General features: G+C 32.4%; 1 protein-coding gene across 1 annotated transcript in view; it reads left to right on the forward strand.

Moving 5' to 3' along the window:
• Positions 1-2,687: 2,687 nt before the first annotated feature.
• Positions 2,688-18,176, forward strand: part of LOC123707630 (RYamide receptor-like) — a 48,703-nt gene continuing 33,214 nt past the window's right edge. The window contains exon 1 of the mRNA XM_045657862.1: positions 2,688-3,042. Coding sequence (XP_045513818.1) covers positions 3,032-3,042 — 11 coding nt within the window. The 5' untranslated portion in view covers positions 2,688-3,031. The remainder of the gene's footprint in view (positions 3,043-18,176) is intronic.

Consider the following 18,176-nt stretch of genomic DNA (forward strand, 5'->3'; position numbering starts at 1 on the left):
TGAAAGCAATAAAAGAAGTTTAATATCTTTTATCAATTTTTGTTTGAAAAATGTATGTGTAAATATAAAAAATATCTTTTTCTTCTAAATATTACCATAGCAATAATATAAGGTAATATGGCCAGTCGTAAATTAAATAACTCATAAAATTTTACAAAAATGCAGTAACCACAGTAATCATACGTCTTCTAATAGGCTGTACCAAATAGCTAATCTATTATTGATTTATTATTCGCAACAAAGCCACAAAGACACTTGCTCTCTCACTGTCAATCGAACAATGGTCCATTGACCTAGCACAAAGCCGAGCAATACATCAATTTGATGACACTTGAAACAAATATACGCTTTTGGAAAATGTGCGTGCCGAGTATTTCTCATGTTCAATAGACTGCTGAGTTGAGACACAAGTGTGTGCGACGTTCTCGCGATCACAATTCTCAGACTCTGTTGAGATGGACTGACAAGGACAGCTTTATGGGTACGAGGTACGGGGGATGTTGAAACAAATCGAACTTACAAACATTAAATGAAGTGTTAAGCTCATTCACCCTCGCCTGGTATTTGAACGCGGAGTATTCTTGAGTTTATATCACTCGTAATATCCAAGTTATCAATAGCAATTATGAGTTGTTGAATTTACAATTTCCCTTGCAAGGAAGGCCCTTACTTCAAGTATTGGTAAAGTGATATTCTCCAGCGGTTAGTGCTGAGAGAGAAAGACAAAGGACAATAATGACTAGGTAAACATATTTGCGCCTCTGTCGCACTCTTGCCGCGCATCCCCTGATCTTACTGCTACAACTTACTAATTAGTAAAGTGCCAATGTTAAAGTTAGACTGCTCAAATGTTGGGCGGTTCGGGTTAGTTTGAAAAAAACAGGAGATTTTCGTTATAACCGCTTAGAAACCTAACGAAAAATTATTATACAAAATGTAGTTATTATTTGTAAACTGATATTTCCAAAAACTGCAGTCGTTGCCAGGAATTATTCCTGACTTTGTACTATATGGGCATGGCAGTAACTGTAAAATTAGAAACACTTAATGTATATTTATTTTTTTGACGTTCAGAAATGTACATTGTGTTACCTAAATGATTTTTGACTTTGACTTTAATCGATTTGCTGAAAATTTAGATTTTCGAATTATAGTCTTGTAATACTTGAGTTCGATATATTTAGTACATTAAACAGCTTTTCCATTTAATACCAATGATACGTATACGTACTACAATATGTACTTTTCGATAAGATCCTTTTTCTAAAATACAAAGTTTGGTAGTAGATAAACTATATATTAATATGACCTGCCGAAACATTGACTCATGTAATTAACCAGACTCATTCTGGTCATTCGTAAGAAATCTGAAAGATGCTCTTATCCTTCATAATCATATTGATCACTTGACAATTCTCAATGGTTCCTGCTGTAATGGCTACAACATCAAGAATTACCTTTATGTTACATCTATGAAACGAAAATTTGTGATTATAAATAACTAAAAGAATAAAATTGAAATTTATTTTCTGTAAATTCCCAGGAAAAAAGACGTGGAAATTAGATGCCCTTAAACGTACAACACCAGACAAATAAAAAACTAAAACTAAAGTAATCAATGGCGCTACAACCTTTTTAGGTCTGGGCCTCAGATTTTTGCGTCTCTTTCATGATCATTTGTTAATCTAATATGCAAGTGATTAGCCTACTGTGCCTGACGCACGTCATCGACTTTTTGGGTCTAAGGCAAGCCGGTTTCCTCACGATGTTTTCCTCCACCGTTCGAGCGAATGTCTATGCCCATATAGAAAGAAAGTCCATTGGTGCACAGCATGGGATCGAACCTACGATAATAAACATCCTATCCCATGCTGTGCACTAAACCTTTCTAGAAAATTATAACTTTTGAATATTAATTTATTTGGTAACAATGTCTAAGTGAATTAGTAATTTCCAATGAAATGGCAAAAATCAAATAGTAATACTAGTATCATTATAAATAAGGTTCTAGAAAATTTTACTCAAAATGAATTAATTAATTAGTGGTATTATAACCTTTTTAGGTCTGGGATTTTAGATATCTGTATCTGTTTCATGATTTATAAATCTAATAGGCAAGTAGGTGATCTCCTTTTGTACCTAACGCACGCCGTCGACTTTTTGGGTCTAAGGTAAGCCGGTTTCCTCACGATGTTTTCCTTCACCGTTCGAGCGAATGTTAAATGGGCACACATAGAAAGAAAGTCCATTGGTCGACAGCCGGGGCTCGAACCTACGACCTCAGGGATGAGAGTCGCATGCTGAAGCCACCAGGCCAACACTGCTCTGACAATACACACCACACAATAACTGAATCGTTTAAGCACTTTAATAATATCACTATTGTATTAATGATATCAATTATCGTTAGGTTAATTCTATGTACAGCCTTTATTAGACAAAAGATGGCCCATTAATCCATTCAATTATAACACAAGGCTGAAGTATGAACAGCCATAGAATATTAATGATTGGTGGCAACTGTATCAGATATCAATATGAAAATTGAATTATCCTACGTCATAATTGCTTGTAAATAAGTTCATTATCAGTGGCAGTTAGCTCAAGTTAATCAAATATGCGTGCACCGGTTTTGTTGTCAAAGATTCAAGGGTAGCTCGTGGAACGGCGCATTCATTTACCGCCAACCGGCGCAGATGTACGTGTATGCTACGCTGAAACTTTTCCAAGTTGTCCACTGAACGCGCAAAGCTTAAAGCAGTGTTATAATAATTCGATTTATAAATTTTTCGTTGTTGTGACATGTGTGATTTCAAAAATGGAACAACAAGTGTGGTGATGTGAAAATTTCAGTATGCAAGGTTGAAAATAATGTGCTATGTCAACTTTGGGTGTGTGATAATCGTTTCGCAAATAAGCCATAAGACAGCCGTCGTGCTGTTTGCTTCTTGTATGCCGTTTGTGTTAGCACAGAAGGCCTGATAAAGAACAAAGATTAATCTTATCTACCGCGTTCAGGAGTTAAACAAAAATGGACACAAGGTATGTTTTTTTTTTGTTATTTACGATTACAGAATGAACCCAAATGTAATTAGAAATCAAACATGGCACTAACTACGTTTACTAATTTACATACATAAGCATAATTTAACGTTAAGCTGAATTGACTAAACGATATTTTACAACCGTAGTCACAATCTTCAAAATTTTCTTTGACTGTGTAATAATAATTATACATCCAAGAAACTAGATGAAGACTCTTTTAAGGAAGCACAGAAAAGTAACAAACCTTTTTTTAAATTTATAACATTTATACATTGCTAAAAGTTAATTACAACTAGACTCTAAGTGCGACAGTTAATGTTAATGTTTAATTTATATTTGATAACGTAAGACTCTTGATTTAACCGGGTTTTCAATATCTATATTTAACATGACTTTCGAAATAATAATAATGAAAGTTGACTTATTAAGTCTATTTTTCTTCTGATAAAGTCTAGGTTTTAACGTTTTTTAAAATTCAAACAAAAATAAAAACCAACTCCGAAACAACATTAAAAGGATCAGGTAACAAAATGTCTTATTTGTATTAATTGGTGCTGAATTACTAAATGAATTAAAATGTATTAAACAATAATTATATTAGTTATATAAGGTGTATTAATCTATAATAATAAGCATAATTGAACATAGTAGTTAGTTTAAACAAATATGAACGTTGAGGCTTATTTTTGTATGATAATTATCCAAATTACCCTTAATCAGATTATAAAGATTTAATAATAAGAAATCAGATTTCGTCTTAATATCATAAGCTACTTGTTACTTTTGATTAACTCTGATCTCTGTCAATTTCAATTAACTTTAAGATTATGTATTTTGATACAAAATATTGTACATTTAGGAAGTATCTTTGGCACGAAACCTATCCTCCGACCTAGTTACATAATGTTAAAACTAGCTAATTTATTAGATGAAACATTGCGGTGTGTTTTTACATCCCTTTTATTTTTCCGATCTTCGATAGGTTTTCCCATACTGCATGCGATAATTGTAGTAAGGAGAACAGTTTGGGAGCAATGCCTTGCGTTTGTTTATTTTAAAATACGATTCTAAATCAGTATATTTATATTGCCGTTTTATTGGTGTATTAAATTATTCATTCCAATAAACGCCGCTGTTTTTAGACATGTTATGATTCTTGGTATTAAATACAAAAAACTACACAAGGTAGTTCCACCTTATTAAAATTTGTATGACAATTAAATTAGTAGTTTCACAGACATATTAACGTTGGGGACAATTTACGATTTTTTTTATAAACGTCTGTAGTCTTCAAAATTTAGCAAAACTATGAATGTCGTTCTTGATGGTCTCGACATATTCCGCAACAGAACTTCCGTACAGCCTCAATATGTTTGCATTTTTTATGATAAATTTTCTCCTTTGTAGCTTGTAATTTTAGTATTAGTTAATACGCGTTTTTGCAATTTTGTTTTAAAGCCTATTTCAGGTAATTTAAGAATTTGTATTTTATCTTCTTGTACAGGTTTTTTGGCAACTTAGAGAACAGCTCCTGTGAGCTTTCTTCTTTAAGTAAATAAATGTATGTAATTTGATAGCTGTCACTTACCTAGTAGAATAATTTATAATATCTTTAACTAATTTCGTATAAAACAATTTAGCTTTTAGCACTATTCTCTATAAACAATTAAAAAAATAATTCAAACTTTGAAAACACATCATATAACTCAAATGAAGTAATGTTACAACGTTATAACTGAAAGGTTGTTTACCCGTTCCGACTATAGATAACAAAAAAATTAAAAAAGAATATAAGACGAGTAATTCTTATAAAAATTCAGTGCCAAATCCAATTTCAATACACTCTAATCAGAATATCAAACGTTATCTGTTAATTTTACGTGTCATTCGCTGAGCAAATTCGGCGAACAGTACACCAAACGTACGTTATTCAAATCTTGTAATGTGCCTTTTTATTCGTTAAAATTTATTAAAATTTGTTTTTTTAATATAAGTAAAATGACGATAGAGTTTTTATTATTATTCTTTGATAGGAAGCGCGCAAATTCTATAGAATGTACTATATGCGATACGCGCCATCATTCGATTTATTACGTCGCATTATTTATTAGCCTTATTACCAATTTAAGTCATTTGAAACATTTGTGTATGAAACATGACATAACTATTATCATTAGTAGTATTATCCAATCATTATCATGTTGATGATAAAGCAATAGTTCGGAGCTTCTCTACAAGGGACAACTAATCTGTAGTGTTTGTACCTTAATTTATATATCGTACTTCTGTCCCTCTGGCATAAATACTTTCTTAATTAATTTGACAATTAACAATTGAGTTTCAAAGACAGCACATATAGCCACGGTCTAATTTTGATTAATGACACTGTTTTTTCAAGGGGTAACTAAATTATATTTACGAATATTTAAAGAGGTGAATCGTTATAACAAGTATCCATTAACCCATTGATATAAAAATAAATATTAAATTTACTACATGAAACACTTTTTTAACAAATCTAATTTTTACTAAGAATTGATTCAAAAAATTCAAAATTCATAATCATTTATTCATATAGGTAACACAAAATACATTTATAAACTTCAATAAATCTCTCCGCCATTCCTTTTAATTGCCAACCTTTGTAAGGAGCTGCATTTCACCATGTTCCACATGAATTGAGTAATTAATAATAATAAAATAAAAACAAAGATTTGTCCTCTATAAGCAGGAAGCATGGTGAAATAGGAGCACGCACTTATATTCTCGTGGGAAGAACACGCAGCACAATTGGACTTCAAGATCTTAAAGAATATTAAAAACACTAATTATCGCTAATACATTATGAAAAAATTCAACATAACTCTTGAAATTGTTTTCCTTATATGACATTACAAATGCATAATCCTTTGCACATTTCCTATTGTTTAGATTTATGTCATGCGAACATCATTATATGCATTATTTCATTTCTCTATTTGCAAACATCTGTATTCAATAGTTAGGATTGAAAAATAATTTCTTGACAATTTACAATAGAGCAAATATATTTCTGCTTGTATGTGATAATTATAATCTAAATAACCCTTTTGTTTAAGAAAATGAAGATGCGAGAATCTTTCGATTTCACTTCAAACCTTCATGATGATAATGAAGATAAGAATAATTCGATTTCTTATTATTTTTGCGCCTAACGGTAAATACTGTAATGAAGTTTATTTAATGAAATATTGTTACCGTTTGAAATCTTTTAATAAATAACTTAACTTTGACATTATTTTATGTTTTTACTATATGACATTGTAAAAATTGATATGACATTCGCATGCCTATTTATATGTGGCTAATTGTGCGGATGTTTATAGTTGATCGATCCAACCACTGTACCACTCTTTGCAAAAAAACAAATATTATTAATATTACGAATGAAATATTTGGACACATAAGCAAATCAACCTCAACCTGGAACTTCAATGTAGAAAAGGTGTTTTACAAATGTACTACGATTTTTGTATTAGGTATTAAAATAAAATACAAGTACGTAATTTTACTTGTTCCCAAAACCTCACGCTTATCAAACATGCAGTATATACTATCATCAGAGGTGCTAGGAACTTACTTGTACACAGTGAAAGCTGTAAGCTCCACAAGACGGACACTATTTAATTGGATCACGGTCTGTGAGATTACGTCATTGTCACTTTTCAGCAGATATATCATTCGAAGCGACAGGTTAAGGAAAAAAATTGATTATTCTTTAAAATAATTGAATAAGTTTTATTTAATATGGAATTCCCGCAAATGAAAATTAGAAGAATCCCTCCCTCGTATGCGACAAGATATTCACAATTCTTCCATAAAAACACGAATTATCTCCGTAATTCGCCAACTTTTCGGGATTTGGCTAACTATGACACAAATTATGAAAATTGACATTTTCCTTAAAACCTCACCAAAGAGGATTTGAGGATTATGAGATGCGGGAAGACTTTTTATTCAGCAGTAGTAACAATTTAGTTTTTTCGTTAAAATATTAAGTTGTCGCTCGTTAATGTTTAGTTTCAGTTATTTTTGAAGTAAAATTTCTTTATAGGAGTTGGAAAAAAAATTGCCGTCACATTTTCCGTTACGCGTCACATTTTTCCGTTACGTGCCATATTTTTCGTGTCCCTACCACGGTTGATTCGAAGAGATTCGAAGCCATTAGTAACAAAAAATATATAATAACGATAACAATGATAGTAATAATTCTATTACAATTAATGAAATTCTGTAATAATCTTAGTAGTAATAAGGTAAAATGAAATAATTGTATTATTTGTATTTTTGTTAAATTATATCTAATTTAACTTTATTTAACCAATTTCTGTAAAGTTGGATAGGAGATCAATTTTTCGAAAAATAAGGTCATAAAGAAGTTTCACTTTTTTTACACGCAGACATTTTTTTATTTATTAATGTACTTATGTTTTCTGTTTCATATATTTTGTTTATCAATGTTATCTATTTTGGGTTTGTCTATTGGCTACGTGTTTTTTTACAATATTGATATGTGTAGCTGTTATTGTACGTACAAATAAATAAAATTGTTGGGATTTAAAATACAGAAACTTGAGAAACATTAATAGTTCACCGACTGGGTTACACAATTTTGTTGTGAACTCGTTGTTCCATTTTAGGACTGTCTATTTGTTATTATAAATATTAGTTTTATTACAAATCTGATGTAGTTTTATACTGATAAGTTATCAGTAATTACTGACACCGAGATACATCCGAGATAAATGTTTCGTGTATTCAAGTTAATATCATTTAAAAAATGAACTTCATATCATTAACATCTTGATAGAATTTTTATTAGACATAATATAATACAATATTTAAAATTTTCTTAACCTACAAAGAAGACAGTCATGCTTCAATATTTTAAATACACCTGGGATGAAGTCCATCCTTTGTATTTAGATTCATTTCATCAGTCGCGGTCATTATTTCTAAAGGTCGTGTTACTTGCTCTATACAACTTCCTCCACTCTCCTGTCTGGCAGGCCTTTGCGCCTGGTTGCCTAATGGCCTTTTCTTGATCAGTCTAGGGAGAAGTTCATAATCTAACCAAACTACAGATTTTGAATTCTAATTTTAGTTAAATCTTACTAATCATTATCTTTCTTATTTTCGTGATTCTTAAGAAAAAGAACCAAGCAGGTAGACATTGTATCTAGGTAAGGCCTTGGTTTTCAAGTATATTTCGTGTTACAAGTTTAATATTTTTCTAAATTAAAAATAGATTTAAGAAAGTGAAGAGCTAACGAGGTCAGGTACCTCGTGAAAACTTTAAAACTAACTAAACTTTAAAGCCAGTAAAGCTTAAAACTCTACGGCTGATACATTAAAGAAATTTGAACATTGTTGATGATGATTTCGGTGACATTACCAATTGAATGGGTTTTTAAACTCACATAACACACACCCGAACATATTACACATTTCCTTAAACTTCGTGTTATATGTGGTATAATCCGTTCTGGCAATGTTATTAATTTAAAACATTTTTCTTTTTCTTTTAAAGTGTGGATTATTATTAAACAATGTTCTATAGAAGAAGGGGCAAACGGGCACCTTATCATAGTGATGCCGCTCATGGACACGCACAAGTGCGTTGGTTGCCTTTTAAAAATTGGTACGCTCTTATATTCAAATCCTTTAAAAATATTTTTTTTTTTAAATCTCACCGGTTAAAATAGAAATCTAAAAATGTATTTAACATTTAATCATAAGTACGACATTACTACCACTTCATTATACCCTTGTATATTCAGGTGCAGCTACTTTGCATACCAACCTCTGTGTTGCCTTTATTCACAAAGTTAGAAATACTAGACGTGTTTAGGGGCTAGATACACTTGTCGTAGCCTGCATTTTAATTGGAGTCTATGAGATTTTTTAACAAGATTTTGAAGTCTTATTTTTGCCAGAGGTTTATTGGTTAAAAAACTACGTATGTTATTAAGTTACTGTGTCTTTTGGTTTATGGAATGATTTGTGGGGTTTTGTCTAAATTGTAAGGTAGGTATTAGTTTAGTGGAAATTATAAGTTACTAAAGCAATAAATTGAGCAGTGTTGGCCTAGTGGCTACAGCGTACGACTCTCATCTCTGAGCTCGTAGATTCGAACCCCGGCTGTGCACCAATGGATTTGCTTTCTATGTGCTAATTTAACATTAGCTCAAACGGTGAAGGAAAACACCGTGAGAAAACCGGCTTGCCTTAGACCCAAAAAAGTCGACGGCGTGCGTCAGGCACAGAAGGCTGATCACCTACTTGCCTATTAGATTAACAAATGATCACGAAACAGATACAGAAATCTGAGGCCCAGACCTAATACGGTTGTAGCGCCATTGATTTATTTATTTAAAGCAATAAATTTACGTACTTTTATTTCAAGCCCGCAAGCTTAATATTACGACTTTTAAATAAAATTATAGTTAACGAAATACAGTTTCCAAGTTTACTTGCAGATATTGTAAGAAATAAATCAAAATTGGGTTACGTCGTTAGATAATGTCACAATTTTTGGAATAATTATTATTACCATCATGGAGGATGGTATACTATTCCTACCTCGACTAATCTAACTGATTAGCCAGCTCGTAGACCCCATATCTTGTTGGACCAGTTCAGGGCGTATGCCCCTTTCGGTGGAGTGCTGGTTCAAGCCCTACTAATACAGGACGATAGTGGGCGGGCGTTTAGCCCTTGATGGCTGCAAAGCGCGAGGAGACAGAAGGTTCGACTCGCAGCGCGCAACAGATGTCTTGACTAGGCCCCAGTGCAGTAGCAAGTTGTGTATCCTTAGCGGCCGGAATAACTTCGTTATCGCGTTTCAGGGTATGACGTCATCGTAGTGATTCGTAGACAAAGATTATAGATATCATTACATCATAATTATTGGACATTTTGTTTTCAATAAATGGAAATAAATGAGAATTTATATTATATTACTTGTCATTCAATATCTACGCAAAAAAATTCGTGATTTATAATTTTATACTCCTGTCACATGACCGCGTTTAGTATGACTTTATAAATTAAGGTTGAAGTAATGTTTATCTTAGAATTTTCCGTATTTGTATTATAATTAGCTCTATAAACAGGCTTGTAAATAGTGTTTGAATTTGGTTTCCTTAACATATACTTAATAATTTTGAGGAACTATGTCATTTATGTGTGATTCGCAACCGTGTCGTGTCGTGGGTTAGAAGCCTGGGTGGGGAGTTAATTTTTCTTGCTTTGCGAGTATTTAAAACTTGGTAATCAGGCACGGGTGCCTAATAGCCTTTAAAAATCTCTATGAAACAAATGGAGAAATACATAATCCATTCAAGGGAGTATATACATGTTTTAGAAAAGGAACCTTCAGAAACTACTTCTATAGTCGACTAACTCAATTTATGACATAAAAAGTGAATGATTAGACAAATATACATTGATAAGCTTCAAATTAATAATAATATTAATATTTTCAGATAATTTTACACTTATTCCCATTTATATTTCTATCATCTAATTTTTTTAGGTATCTGTGTGCCAAGTTTTGCCAAGCCTCCTTCAAATCTCGCCCTTCCCATCTGCACTGTGCACTCCCACTCTCTACCATATACCTGCTTTTAATTTGGTCTATCCACTTTAAGTCTCTTCCACTTTTGCCTTTATTGTACCTTGGGCACCAGTTTAGTAGTTTCTTGCACCACTTTTCTGTTCCTCTTGCCATATATGCTCATTTTCACTTAAGTTTTTTTTACTGTAACATCTTCATCTTAATATCCTATTAAAAATAGATTTTATACAATCTGGAATTTTATTATATAAGTATAAACTATTAAATAGAACCTTTTGCGTCAGAATAACTCACATACTTTGACGTAGGCGTGAAGTCAGGTTATTTTTATCCCTGGAAACGTTTTATCACAATACTATCAATTGACGGCTTTGTTCGCGTGTAATTGATGGTCATATTATTTTATTCGTTATTTTCTAACAAAATAGCAAACTAAAATATTAAATGTTATATTTATAACTTTAAAAACCTTTTAATATAGTTCTTTCTTGAATGCCTTTTCATAATGGCTTCCCTTGTGGGGTGTGTATTGAAAGTGCTACCTGATATGTCAGGTCTGCCTTGATGAATTAATATATTCAATTGTGAAAAATGTGTTTTAGTCGGATGAAGTTGTTTGCTAGATGAAGATGTAGATGATAAAAAACATATACGAACACTAAAATTATTTATAATACTATTAAATTATTTGTTGTTTTCATTTGTTGTGTTGTATGTGTGTTGTGTCATCATTTAACATTACGATCTAGTCTAACTTAAGAGTAATAAGTAATATAATTCTAAACTTTTACTAAAAAGGATATTTAACATAAGAAAGTGTCAAATAACACGACTTACAGACTGTATTAAGGGGACACACTGACACTAATTATCTTATTCGAATGTTTTTGTCCTTATCTATCTTCTGACTAGGCCTGTGGTGTCAAGAGGTTAAAAAGTCCTGACATTCACGTGTTAATGGGGCCTTTGTTTGTGAGTTCCAGCAATCTTTTACAATATAGTGGCGACGTACTTTACATTAAAGTCCACATGCAGGTCGTCATTGCGAATGTATTATTAAATAATCCATGTAATTAATTAAAACCTACAAAATAAATAGCAAAAATTCTTAACGCGGATATTATCCACATATTTTCAAATTTTTAACTCATTTGCAACTTGATTTTTATATTAAAATTTTGCTCTTAAATTTTAGTTTTCAAATTATAATTACAGACGGAATGGTAAGAGAGAATTTTATTAATTTGGAAGGAAAATTAAAGGATTTTGTTGCTACTTATATTTACTTTAGTACAGTCTTGTGGTAATTTTTATATAGAACAACCAAAAGGGCAAGATACTCATCTGATACCCATGATACGCTTTAAGTGATAACCAGCAACACGTGATGGTTCTTCACTAACGAATGCGTTGCCGGCCATTTAATTACGCTCTTTTTGAAGGAACCTTAGTGTAACTGGTTCGGAGTTATATTTCGATGGCCAGCATGTTCCACATGGAAGACTAACTCTCTTTTAGAAAGCTATCACACCGTTTTTCTACAATTAATGATCGTAGTAACCTAGTTTAAGATAATGTTACAATTGTGTAAAATTAAAACAAAGGGTTTGAGAATATATAAGTGTATCTATATATAGAAGTTTAATGTACTTAAAATCAATTAAGCTGGGTTATTTATGAAAAAATGTTACATAGAACTATATTAATAGTCCAGTAGTACAAGTAGTTAGGCAATTCATTTCAAACTTCACAAAATAGATTTATCTCAAAAACCATTGTTCACGTAGTAGTTTTAATTCGATTGTACTACGAGTGATGGCTCCAAACTAGATAATGGCAGGTTGGTCCTGGGTGGGCCTCGGAGTTTTGCGATTTTGAAAAATTTATAAAAAAAGAACCAAAAGTAATATTTAAACAAATTTATTTTTAAATTAAAGTTAAACATTGAGAAAATCATTTTTTTTAAATAACATCATCTCGATGTACGCCACCGCGCTGCAAACATTCTTCGAATCTTGACTTCAAATTGCCGAAAACTCGAGCGCACATGGCGCGCGCGAGCGGCCATTTCTCCGCGGATGTTGGCCTTCAACTGGGAAATTGTGGCCGGATTATTGCTGTAGACTCTACAGTCTAAGTCTGGTGGGTACAGTCTAATGTCAGGGTACAGTCCTCGGCGCGAAATAACTTTTCCAGCAAACATATCCTTAACCACTGCCAAACTCTCGTTTGATGTATGGCATGTGGCGCCATCTTGTTGAAACCATGTTGCACTATTATACCCATGAAATTCTGACAACTGCGGGAAAAAGAATCAGAATTCACAGAATTCCCTCGCTGGTATTGAAAGAAGAAGGTTCCGATGATTCCGTGTGCTGAAATAGCCGCCCAAACTGTCACTTACGGCGAATGCAAAGGCTTTTGGTGTTTGAAAAGTGGATTGTCCGAGGCCCAATAACGACTATTTTGTTTATTTATGTGCCCATTTAAATGAAATTGGACTTCGTCTGAAAAAGGTAATATGTTGAAGCTCCGAAAACGCTCTAACATTGTTTCGACGAAATAACGTCGTAAATTTTAATCATTGAGCTTCAAATATTGCACTAGTTGAAGTTTATAATGGTGCAATTGTAAATCATTCTTCAAAATTCGGCGCAAAGTCGTTGTTGATACAGAGAGCTCAGCTGATAGCTTGCTAGTTGATCGCCCAGGATTGCGTAGTACGGTAGTAAGCTCCGACTTCGTTTATGGTTTCTCTCTTACTGTTTTGTCCTTTGGGTCCCTTAGGTTTCTGATTGAGGGTCAAACCGATAGCTTCGAACTTTCTGACCCACGCCCTTATCAAACTTTCATCGGATACTGATTTAAGTCATGCAATCCATAGTGAGGGCTTTATTTGCCCTCACTATGGATCGAACAATAACGCACGCATCGACATTTCTGTATTTTTTCACACATAACGAAGGATGTTCACCCGTGAAGTGCTCCATCGTGACTAAATTTCCGAGAAGCGAGCTTCAGATCCCCACCTCTCACGCTCTGCTCCCATTCGCAGTTTCAACGGTATAGCGTTTTTAAATTCATACGCCTCCATGGCCTACCCTGCTATAATAAGTCTCATCAAAATCCGAGAACCATTTTCATAACTTAACGCACTTAGGTTCGATTTTGGGCAAGCTCGCTACCTACTGGCTCCATTTAATATCATCTATAATAATAATAGTATCATCCCAATTATTGGTCAAAGATTTACTGTAATACAATATTATAAAAGATCTGAATGAATGGGAAATCTGTAGAAAATGTTAAGAGTACAAAAATCTTTTGTTCTAAGAAAAGCTGGGAATGGCTTATTTTTTCGTAGCTACGAAGCTTAGTTCAAATGCGCTACGCATGACTTAATGTCTTACTTAATCTCAACCAGCCAGCTGTTCTTGATTCACGAAATAGCGATATATTTAAGAAATACTTAAAAGCTTTTCTGACTTTTATTTCTATTTGTAACAAAACTACAATATAGTTACGCCGTTAACTTATTTTCTTTAACTTTTTAGCTGAACAATCGCCCAGAGTGTAACCATATTTTGTACTACAGCCTTATCCTAATTTAAGATAGGCCTGGATTGAATTGACAACAAACTCAATACCACAAAACACTCAATAAAAATATCTGGCAAAAGAAATACTTAATTTTTTTGGCAGTCTGAATAAGGTAGTATAAAAACGATAAGTTAACGGACCTAGAAATCTGTCTGCCCGATGTGTTGGGGTTTTCTTGAGCTTATTTTCGTCGGGAATGAGAAACAATTTATAAAATTCTCACAAAGACTCGGAAGCGTTTCTTTTTGGCATCAAGGAAGATATTGCTGTACTCGACAAACATTATTCACTGTTTTATTTTTATTACTATTTTGCTTTATCTGATATCACGTCAGGTACTTGTCAGACTTATCGTGATTCTGTTAAAATATTAATATTTTCTATTATACTGATAAACTGGAAAGCGGTTATAAAAAGTAGGTTAGTGAGTAAACAAAACCGACGCGCCCTCTTTTCTTTAGATTTATAAAAGCGAATATTTAGACCAAAAGTTTGTCAACAATTATAAATATCCTAACCTATTATTATGACATTATGTTAATGTTCTTATTATATGACTATAATAATTAATATGACATTTGCATGCACATTTTTAATTTCTGATGGTACGGAGTTTTATATTAAATCAATCTAAATGTACAACTTTCTTTGCAAATTAACGATCCATTCATTATTTCTCTATAATTATTCTATAAGGTATAGTATTCCTGTACCTGTAGCATCTCCTGTGCAAGATATGAAGTCAATCTTTTGGTTATCAGAGTTACGATATTTTTCTTTACCGTATAAGCATGTAATAATTACGCCCAATTGTAGGACCTAAGTTTTGCTAGTAACGCACGCACACACAAACATCTATACGTTATCTCTTTACATAAGGAAGTTTCTTCGAAAAGTGGTTTCTTTTTGCACAACCTCTAATTCATAATAGTCATCAGTGCAATTTCACGGCTTTAACTACTCTTCATCATTCAAGTAAAGAAGAACATTTTCGCCAAATGTAAATATAGATAGACAAGGCGTCAATGTTTTGAAAATAAATCCGTGGTGGTACAACCTTTTAGGTTTAGGCCTCTAATAGGCAAGTATGTGACCACCTCCTGTGCCTGACAGACGCAGTCGACTTTTTTGGGGCAAGCCGGTTTTCCCACGATGTTTTCGTTCATTGTTCAAGGGAATGTCAAATGCGCATATAGAAAGAAAGTCCATTGGTGCAAAGATCGAACCTACGATCTCAAGGATGAGAGTGACACGCTGTATAATGTAATAGGTACACAAAAGGGGTTCGAACACACGAACTTTTTTTTGATCTTATGTGAGTTCGCAACCTAACATGGATGAACAATAGTAAATTTTTGGATTGATCTCTTAAACATAAGAAAATTGTGTAGTAGCTAATGATCCCTTTCTATCCCAATTGTTGTTTGCACAGCTCACGATAAGAGTATGTACTGACAATGACGCAAGTTCGGGGGAAACATTTATCAAAATTACATAAACGAAATACGCTGACGTATGTATTATATACTACAAAAACGATATAATTATTATTATTTCTTACCTACAAAAATTTGTAAGAAGAAAGAATATAATTTATGCCCCCATATGTATAGGAATTTAGTTCGTTACAGTTGGTTTATCAAGATGTTAACAAATTGCTTTTATTTGTAAAGAAATATTCAAAAGACGCCCATACAAGTATGTGATTAGATTTCTCGTGTCATGTGTCATTTTGTATTTTTAAAATTACAAGAAAAATTATGAGAGTAAATTTTTACGTTGCGGCGCACACCGTCACTAAATACCGACACCCTGAAGTTAGCTATAGTCAACATTTTAGTTTTTTTTTAAGTTATACTTCTTTTGGCGCCTTCGGGAAAAATTAGGAGAGTATTTTTTTTGTATTGTTAGTTTTTTTTCTACAAACAGAATAATGCGAATGACTAAAGTATTGAATAGTTTTTTTTTTATCTTGTATAACTTCTAATGCGTGTACACACACGTTTTTTTATCTGGTATAAAATTAAGGTTTGCAAAGTAGTTGGAATAAATGATGCAAAGCATATAAAAAATTAAAAGAAGTTTAGTAAAATTAGCCACAAACGAAATTAAATTTAAACGTGTTGATAGTGACCTCCAAATTTGTATGAAAATCTATGCAAGGTCTTTTAATCTTGTTCTATAAAACTAGAATTTACCCTAGATTTAATCTAAGGTCAAACAGTATTTTTATCTGACCGTCAACTTAAAATTACACCCGTCATAAACAATGTTTACTGCAGCTTGTAGCAGTTATATTTGAAATGATAGTTCGTGCCTATTGTGTGATTTGTGACAGATTATCGTTATGACATTCCATGGTTATGTATTTGTATTACGAAACATAATATAAACCACGTTATTTAAGAATAATAATCTGTTTATAGTTCACGTTTCTATTAAGCCCAAGTATTCATTTTTTCAGTGTGTATTGATTACGATCAATCCCGTTATCGACCAATACACATGGCGATAGTTTCAATTGTCAAACACTTACAGTGGTACAAATAAACGTGGTATAAAATGTTATACCAAGAATAACTTAAGAATAATCAAAATGTCTACTAATAAACTTAGAAATAACTTAAACCTAGTATGACGTTGGTGTAACTTAAACCATGACTGACGGATTTTTAATGAAAGCAAACAACAATGTTTTGAGGGGGAACAAGTTCATGTAGATTACATGGAGACTCTGGCTATGCTTACACTCCTTATTTATTTACACCAGTACTAAATCCGACCACTCATAAAGAAGAAGCATACAATTATGCCCACATAAGATCTCGCAATAGTGTACAGAGATGTTTTGGTGTATGGAACAATTGATTTAGGTATTTATTGTCAGGGGATTCAGTACATCTCTAGGAAACATCAAGATGTATATAGTAGCTTGACAGTCTTGCACAATATAGCCATTGAATTGAAAGAGGAACCTATCTCTGATGATGATGACACCCTGCCTCCACCACCAACAGCACCCTCCTCTCAAAACACAGCGTGTTTTATTGCCGAGTGGAGCAGCAGTGAGAGCCATATGTATTAAAGAAAACTTTTAAGTTTGATAGTTCTTTAACAATGTATTTTACACAATTTAACAGTTAAGTTTAGTTATTTTTGTCATTTGTGCTTATTAAACTGTCTGCAAAGTTAGAAAAAGTATGAAAAAAGTACTGATTTTAACAATTTACTATATTCATACTGTGTAGCGTACTTATAAGTGAGTTTATTATGAATAATATCATAAACTCCCTCATAAGTACGCTTACTTTGTAAAGTAATTTCAAGACAGACTAGCTGTCCTCGCGAACTTTGATTCGCCTTGTATATCTTTGTTTACATAGAACACATTTTAAGTAGCTACATACCAACATAAGGAACATTTTGCTATGTTCATATGTTCGCTTTTCCAGCATAAAACCACTATGTACTAAATAAAACTAAATTTTTCATAAGCTTTTGTTTCAATTTTTCTCATAATAAAAACCTTTCTCAGAGTTCAAGGATTTCTAAACGTTACTCGAAATGGTCTAGTTCTCTTCGAGTTTTGCACTCGACAACATATTTTGCGATTCATTTTTATTTATATAGATATATTACAAATAGTTACATCGGGAATCAAAGCGTTAGGTTCCGAATTATACGTTAGGTGTAAACAGATTTTTTCTTAAATAATAACATTTATCATGTACATGGTTTATATATAATTAATTAAATAATATATTGCTTTATTTATTTAAACAAGGGAATTAATTTACAATAAAGTTTATTTTTAAATGAAATTCTCTTTATTACGATCATATTTACGCCATAAATAATAAACGCACAATTTTCTTCTATGTTTTGTGAAGTAGATTGATGTTTGGTAGAAATA

This window comes from Pieris brassicae, chromosome 3, assembly GCF_905147105.1.
Source record: "Pieris brassicae chromosome 3, ilPieBrab1.1, whole genome shotgun sequence".
Taxonomy (NCBI): domain Eukaryota; kingdom Metazoa; phylum Arthropoda; class Insecta; order Lepidoptera; family Pieridae; genus Pieris; species Pieris brassicae.